Below are 8432 nucleotides of genomic sequence, written 5' to 3'. Positions count from 1 at the left end.
ACAAGTGTGGAGAGAAAAGGGGGGAAGGGAAGTAAAACAAGAATCCAAGTCTTGTTCAAAAATATCCATCAGCTTCCCCAGACCCAGCTTCAGTGAGAAGGCTCACCAATTTGGCTTTAGAAGTTGAATGTTAACAAACCAGCCAACACCTCTTCCAGCAGGCTCATCCCTGCCAAATCACCAAAAACTCCTAACCAAAGTGGGGGCTGGTGTTTAAAAGGGCGCTGAAGAAAGGTGAGAACCCCCTCAACTCCCCTTCTCCCCAGTCCATAGCCCTGGTGCCCATCGCTGCTCCTTTTTTTTTTTTTTTCTTTTTTCCTTTAAATAGAAAATATATAATTAAATTTACAAAGGCTATTTACAGTTTTAATTACAAACCTGGTAGGGGTGTTGGGCAGAGTTATCTTTAAAAAGCGACCTAAAAAAGAAATGGTTTCTATTGTTCTTTATTTAAAAAAATAAAATAAGGAGTCTGTAGAAGCCCCCCAGGGGAGGAGGAAAACGCGGTGCGGCCCCAGCCTGAGGACACCCCCTCACACGGTGGTCTCGCCATGCCGGCTGTTGGTGAGACGCGTGTAGAACTTCCTCCACGAGTGCAGCGTCTTGCCGGACCAGATCCAGAAGCCCGACGTGATGCCCACGATGAGCGTCATGAGGTATTTGATCATGTAGACGGTGAAATCGGGTGACATTCGCGGCGTGTAGTGCGCTGGGCACGGGATGGCCAGGCTCTTGCAGTGCTGGCTCACCCACGAGCGCTCCCAGTGCTCTCGGAAGGCCTGCTCGTAGAAGTAGCAGGCAATGACGATGGTGGCGGGCACCGTGTAGAGCACCGAGAAAACACCGATGCGCACCATGAGCCGCTCCAGCTTCTCCGTCTTGGTGCCGTCGTGCTTCATGATGGTACGGATTCGGAAGAGTGACACGAAACCGGCCAAGAGGAACGACGTGCCTATGAACAGGTACACGAAGAGCGGCGCCAGTACGAAGCCCCGCAGCGGGTCCAGGCTATTCAGGCCCACGAAGCACACGCCGCTCAGCAGGTCGCCATCAATCTGGCCCATGGCCAGGATAGTGATTGTCTTGACCGCCGGCACGGCCCACGCGGCCAGGTGAAAGTACTGCGAGTTAGCCTCGATGGCCTCGTGGCCCCACTTCATGCCCGCTGCCAGGAACCAGGTGAGCGACAGAATGACCCACCAGATGGAACTGGCCATGCTGAAGAAGTAGAGCATCATGAAGAGGATGGTGCAGCCTTCCTTCTTGGTGCCCTGCACCACCGTGCGGTAGCCGTCCTCGGAGAAGCGCTCGTTGCACACTACGCGCTCCTGGAGCACGAAGCCTGCGATATAGGCCACCGACACCATAGTGTAGCAGCCGGACAGAAAGATGATGGGCCGCTCGGGGTAGCGGAAGCGCTGCATGTCCACCAGGTACGTAGTGACGGTGAAGAAAGTGGAGGCGCAGCACAGCACCGACCAGGTGAGGATCCACAGGCGCGCAAAACGCGTCTCTTCCTGCGAGAAGAACATGGAGCCGTCGGGCCGCGCCGGCTCGCAGGGCGCCGCGCAGTCGCGCTCGCCTAGGAACTTGTAGCTGAGATAGGACGGCACCTTGAGGACGCGCGGGCAGTGAAACGGGTGTTCCAGCGTGGCGTAACGCGGAGGCGAGCCGCCGCCGCCCGGGCCGCCTGGGGTGCCCCCAGCACCCGGCTGCAGGCCCGGCGGCGGCGCAGTGGTGAGCAGCGCGGGCGAGCCGTCTTCAGAGTGGTTCTGGCCCACGCAGATCTGCTCCGCACCGTGGCGCGGGAAGTGCTCACAGCGCAGACGCTCCGGCCACTGGAAACCGAACTTGTTCATGAGCGCCTCGCAGCCCTGACGTGCACGCTCGCAAATGGAGCGGCAAGGCGGAATGGCCTGCTCCAGCACGGTACACACGGGTGCGTACATGGAACACAAGAAGAAGCGCAGTTCGGGCGAGCACTGCACTTTCACCAACGGGTAGAACTGGTGCACCTCCAGGCCCGCGTCCTCCTGGTTCGTATGGCCCAGAAGGTTTGGCATGATGGTTTGGTTGTAGGCGATGTCCGTGCACAGCGGGATGGAGATGGGCTGGCAGAAGCCGTGGTCGGGGATGGAGATACCCTTCTCTCCGTGGAACTGGGCAGGCCCCGCGGCGGGCAGCAGCAGCAACGGCAGCAGCAGGCGGGGCAGGGCGCTGCGGGGCCGCATGCTGGCCGCCGCCCCCCACCCGGCTCCGGGGCGGCCCCCCGCCCCCGCCCCTAGCCCGGAGACCGCGCGCCTTCCCCGCCGCCGCCTCGCCGCGGCCGCCGCCTCCCGCGCCTCTTTGCAAACTTTGCTAGCGGCCGCAGAGTTGGGGAGGCCGGGCGGGGGAGGGGGCGGCGCGCCTGCCCGCTAGCTAGCCGCGGTCGAACTGAGCAGCCGGAGACACCAAGCGCTGCCTGCTCTCTCTCCTCCTCTTCCTCCTCCTCTCGCCTCTCCCCTCCCTTCTCCACCCAGCGACTCCTTTGTGCCTTCCTCCAGCCCTCACCTCGGCCTCTCCGATCCCAATTAGTCGGTTTCAAGGGGGCCCCCGCCAGCGGCCCCGCCCTCTTCTCAGCCCCCCAAAAAAGGGAACCTTGAAACCGCCCCGTCGAGCTCTAAGCACCATCCCAAAATGTGCTCTCGGCCAATCAGATTTAAACCCGAGGACCAGCCCCGAGGGCTGGATTGGTCGACCACAACATAATGAGATCAGAAACCAGATGCCAACAAAACTTTCCCCCCCTCCTTATGCTTTTTAAAGAGACATGCTATTATTATATTAAGGGCTGTTTTTGCCCAGTACGGGATTTATCCTGAGTCGCGGAGGTGAGATCCATAGACACGCATTCCCCAGCACTGCGGCGGTCCCAAGCCACTCAAGCCGGGATCACTTTTCTTCCGGGGGCCAAGGCGCTCTCCAGGGTAGGGCCTCTTTAAATCCTTGCCTCCGCCCCTCTTCTCAACCCCACCTATTCCAGTCCAATGTTTCAGATCAAGTGAAAAATCTCAAGTGAAAAATTTGTTTTTTAAAAGAGAGACTTTTTTTAAACTAACAGTTAATAAAGACTTTTCTCTGAGCCCTTCTCATGGAGTCCAGACAAAAGTTTCACTTCACCCTGTATGTAGACCCCGAGGAGTTTGCCTCACCCCTCCTCTACACACACCCTTAAATAACCCTCTGAAAAATGAGAGCCTGTCTCTTTAAGAGGCTCTTAAAGGGGCCTGGGCTCCAGGGCGTAATTGCCCCGTAGCGAGCACAAAGGAGCCCATTATGGTTCTTTGTGTTGGATGGCACCTCAAAGTGAGAAAACTCGGGAACTTAGAGGCCAGAGCTGGAGAGATGGGGCGGGGATGGGAGGGGGTGAGGTGAAGGAGAATGGCCGGGAGCTGCAGCTTCTCCCTCCCGCTTCTTCCGAGGCAAATCTTAATTATGCAAAGTAAAGTTTAGTTGCCATAACGAGGAGGTCTTAATCGAAGGTTAATGGGGGGGGGGGGGGGTGACGAGAAGTTTTGAGTGAAGAGATGACTTTCTTAGGCTGTTTGGGGAAATTTTACTCCTCTCTTCTCCACTCTGCCTCCGCCCCCTAAAAGCTTCCAGATATCGTCTCCTGGGAGAGACACGAGTTTTACCCAAATCATAAGTGATTCCACACCAGAAAGGGGTGGTGTGAGTGGCAAGGGAGGAGGCTGGGGGTTGTTGTGGATTATCACCCCCTCCTATCTCTCACCTGGTTTGGGGTGGGTGTCAGTGGCCAGTAGGGTTCCTGCTAGTTTAAAAGGGTTTTCTTTTTTCCCCTTCTAGGGTTTTAAATGTAAGAGGGAGGGGGGTCTGGGGAGGAGAGGGGGGATTTGCATGTAAATCTCCTGGGCCTGGTACTGGATGATGGATCAATTATTTCTATTGTCTCTCCGGAGGGAAGGGGGGTCACTTAAAAAGAAGAAAGAAAATTGAGTTTAGAAAACCCCTTTGCTTCTCAGTATGGGCCAAATCCTCCCAGCCTAGTGAGCTATTTCTTGCTCCATTCTAGAAAAGTATTGCTTTAAAAACAAAAGAACAAAACAAAACAATAACAAAAAGAAATGTAAGGAAAAGAAAGAATAGTGAGAAGGAAAGAAAATTCTAAGTGGATACATACAACAGATCCAGGTTTAACAGGATTTTTTTTTTTTTTTGCATGATACACAGTTCAGATTTTTCAGGTTCTTTACAATGTGGCCGTGCTCCTTATCATATCCTGGAGAAGTTGCCATTTCATTTCTTTAGGAAAAAAGTTTTTCTTCAAAACCAGGATAGTCCACTTTCCTCTCAGAGTCCTCTTGGGGATCGGGAAAGTTGTGCTTTCCTGCTCTACCTGGTCCAAACTAAGCCTGAGATGCCGCTCCTTCAGCTCTCCCCTACTGCTTTACTTCCTCCAGGGCAATTTTAGAGTTGGTGCCAAGCCTCAGAGCTAAGCAGTGAAAACAAAAATGAATAAGATAGGCTCCTATACTCCACCTAGGAAATTGAGAGCAAATCTCCAATGGAAATGCAGCAACTTCAATTTCCTTCCATGACTAACTTGTTTTCCTGCCCTAAGGCCATTCTTGAGTGACAGTTATCCTTACCCAGCCATCCCCAAGGCAGGGGGGTGGGGTGGGGGGGACTACAGCTGGAAAAAAGAAATAAAAGACATTCTTTCATTCACTCAGTCTACCTTTCATTCCTTTAGCACACTTTTATTTAATTTTCTGATTTTAAACCATGGTGGTAGATTGTGGGGAATATAGAGAAAAATGGCAGCATCCCTGCCCTTTAAGAGTTTATAGCATCCCAGAAGAAAGTGATTCTATGGGGGGGGGGGGGAATCAATGGGGGAAAAAAGGGGACATCTGTAATACTTTTAACAATAAAAGAAAAAGTGATTCTATGAAGATCCCACATTTATCTAGTATTTTTACATGAAATAAGAAACCCTGATATTTCAAGATTACTCTTGCCCTTCCTGTGAGGACTTGGTGAAAAGACTACAGGCCTACCCACAGCACTTTCCATTCCACCAACTTGCCTTTTGATTAAAGCAGGTCTGTAACTTAAAGGACATTAACAGACTCTCCTCTTAAACATTTCATGATATCATTTGATAGATATAGCACTCAGTTTTGATTTTTCTTTTCTTTTTTTTAAATCCTCACCCAAGGATATTTTCCCATTTATCTTCAGCTAGAGCGGGAGGGAGGGAAGGAGAGAAGGAAGAAGAGAGAGAGAAACATCAATGTGAGAGACACATTGATTGGTTGCCACCCACATGACCCCAACCTGGGCCTGGGACTAACTTAAACCGAGGTATGTACCCTTGGATAGAATCAAACCCAGAACTCTGGTCTACAGGCTGATGCTCTAACTGCTGAGCCAAACCAGCCAGGGCTGATTTTTCTTTTTTAATTAGCTTGAGCATTGACCTGGACCTGATCCCTAACTACCACTAGCAGTGTGGCCTTGGAACAGTCACTTAACTTCTTTGAATCTTTTCCCCACCTGCAAAATGGAAATAAGCCAAAAGATTTTTAAAATATGAGACTACACATCCAAAATAATTTCTGAATGACAAAGAAAATGTCATAATAATCAAAAAGTATCTTTCAAAGCAAGATACTTTTAGCAGGCTAATTTTTAAGTTCATAATTTTGTATGGCCCATGAATGAAGTTATATGAATTAATATTCAATCAGCAAACATTCTTGGGTACCTAGGGTAATTGCTACCATTTATTGAACTCCTGTTAAGCACTACATATACATTATGTGTATGGCTACAAAATAGGTATTACATTTTGTTTAGGGATGAAGAATTTGACCTTAAGTGAAATTTGGCCACTTTCTCAAGGTCATATAGTAAGTAACAGAATTAAGATTTAAATCCAGGCCTAGTTGGCTCTTAAAGCTGTGTTCTCTCTCCTACAACACACAGCCCCCTAATGTCTATAAGAATTGTGTGCTTTTATATGTTGACTACCAGACCCAACCCCTGTTCTGTGGAGCTTATATTCTGGTGGGAGAGACATTCATCACAGTCACTTAAATGGATGTAAAACTGCCATAGGTTTTAAGTGCTGTGAAGGGGAAGTCCATGGTACTGGAAAAGCATAATGGGAGAGGGACTCTGAGTGGGGGAGGACAGCAGAGGCCTGTGTGGTTGGAATGAAGAGTAAAGCAGGATGAGGGAAAGAGGCCAGTAGGTATCAGACCCATAGGGCCTTGCAGAACTTATATGTAAGGTGGTAAGTGTAGAAATATGAGCCCATCATCTCAAGGCAGGGACAGGCATTCCAGACAGAGGGAGCAGCCTGTGCAACAGCATGGTGGGTGAAATAAATGGAATGAGCAGGGATCACAAGTGTACAAGTATTTTGGTCCTGTTCGAGCCCCATGTACATCTGGAGAGTGATGGCAGAGGAGGTTTTAAATAAGCAGGAACCTTATATACCATGTACACAAATTGGATTCCTGGAGATAGAAATGCACACACTGGAGTGTTTAGGGGAGGGAAGTGGTTACACTTAAATTCTAGACCTTGTGCCCTGGCCAGTTTGGCTCAGCGGTTAGAGCGTCAGTCTGCGGTCCAGAGAGACCTGGGTTCGGTTCCCGCTAAGGGCACGTACCTCTGTTGCAGTTTGTCCCCGGCCTTGGTTGGATCATACAGTGGCAACCACTCGATGTGCCCCTTTCACGTCGATGTTTCTCTCTCTCTCTCTTCCTCTCTCTCCCTCCCACTCTATCTGAACAAAAAATGGAAAAATGTCCTCGGGTGAGGATAAAAATAAATTTAAAAAAAGTTTTAGACAGTGCATTTGGGCAGCTGTGGGGAGCATGACTTGGCTGAGTTAGTTGCAATCTATTCTAGTTAGGAATAGATTACAAGAGACCAGGCAAGAGATGGTGAGGGCATGAACTGAACTGTGGCAATGTAAAAAGAGAGGAGAGAGAGAAGGGAGGAAGCCAAACAAGGTTTCTGACCTGATGTCATTAACCAGGCCAGGAAACAGGGACAGGGTGAATAATGAGCATAGTCAAGCCAGTCCAAACCTATGGTTTGTCCAAGGGAAGGTGTCCAGATCATAGGTAGATCTTCTAACCCAGTGCCCAGGAGGGAGCTCTGGGCTAGATTTAGATCTGGTACCTTTAGCCTGTGGTTGGAGCTGTCAGAATGGCTGAGATCACCTAGGGAAGGTGGATTGGGTGGAAAGACCAAAGCTCTGGGGATGCCAGTATTTAAAGACCATGGGACTGAGGAGGAGGAGGGGGACTGAGAAGGATTGGTAGGGCCAGAAGAGAATGTCATAAGGTTTGTTACTCCTGGTCTGGGAGCCTCAAGTCAGAATTCTTATTTACCTTGTTTCAGTTGTGAGCATGAAATGATATAATATATACAGCACTCACTTGATCTGATCCTAAGCTAAAAATTTGGTAAATAATAGCTATTATTATTATTATTATTTTTATCCTCAGCCGAGGACATTTTTCCATTTTTTGTTCAGATAGAGTGGGAGGGGGAGAGAGAGAGAGAGACATCGATGTGAAAGGGACACATCGAGTGGCTGCCACCTGCACGATCCAACCAAGGCCGGGGACAAACTGCAACAGGGGTACGTGCCCTTAGCGGGAACCGAACCCGGGTCTCTCCAGACCACAGTTCGACGCTCTAACCACTGAGTATAACCAGCCAGGGCTAATAGCTATTATTTTTATCCAATAAATTATTGAGCACCAACTATATGCAAAGTAGACGAAATCTGCAGAGAGACCCGGGCTCCAGCTTCAGGAAGCAGTCCTTGAATCAGTACCAGCTAACATAACACGCCTCACCAACGAGAAGCAGTTCCAGCCATCACATTAGGGGTAAGTTAATTAAATGGTTGACCAAATATAGCAGGCTAATTTTTAAGTTCATAATTTTGTATGGCCCATGAATATTGTTATAAATATCCACATGGCCCTTGGCAGAGAAAAGGTTCCCCACCCCTGGCCTAGGGGGAGCAATAGTTTGCTCCCTGAGAAACACTTCTAGTTGGTCTTGAGCTCCTGCTGTGGGCTGGGAGCCTAGGTGTCGCCAGTGCACAGTGCCAATGCCACTTTCCACCAACTCCTGGGGCACTACTGTCAATCATCTCTCAGCTTACAAATCTGATTATCTGGGATCATTGTAGAGTGCCCTCAGTAAAGGTGCTACGCACTCCATTCCATGGGAAGGTCTGCAGGAGAAGAAATTTCAACCTGACAGAAGAGTAGAGCAAAAATCTGGTCTGGGGCTCAGAATATCCAGGCTGCAGGCTTCGCTTTACCCCGTATCTGCTGAATGGCCTTAGGCAGGTCATTTTTCCTTCCTTAGCTTCCACTCCCTTATCTATATAA

The 8432-nt window shown here is 49.8% G+C and overlaps 1 protein-coding gene across 1 annotated transcript; it reads right to left on the bottom strand.

Annotated features, from left to right (window-relative positions):
* Positions 1-390: 390 nt before the first annotated feature.
* Positions 391-2414, bottom strand: FZD2 (frizzled class receptor 2). Its single transcript, XM_036268916.1, has one exon. It carries the CDS (start codon positions 2229-2231, stop codon positions 534-536), a length of 1698 nt encoding a protein of 565 aa, XP_036124809.1. The 5' UTR covers positions 2232-2414; the 3' UTR covers positions 391-533.
* Between the last annotated feature and the right edge of the window lie 6018 nt (positions 2415-8432).

The sequence above is a fragment of the Molossus molossus genome, unplaced genomic scaffold (genome assembly GCF_014108415.1).
Source record: "Molossus molossus isolate mMolMol1 unplaced genomic scaffold, mMolMol1.p scaffold_m16_p_19, whole genome shotgun sequence".
NCBI lineage: Eukaryota > Metazoa > Chordata > Mammalia > Chiroptera > Molossidae > Molossus > Molossus molossus.
This window is presented reverse-complemented; position numbering and strand designations above follow the sequence as displayed.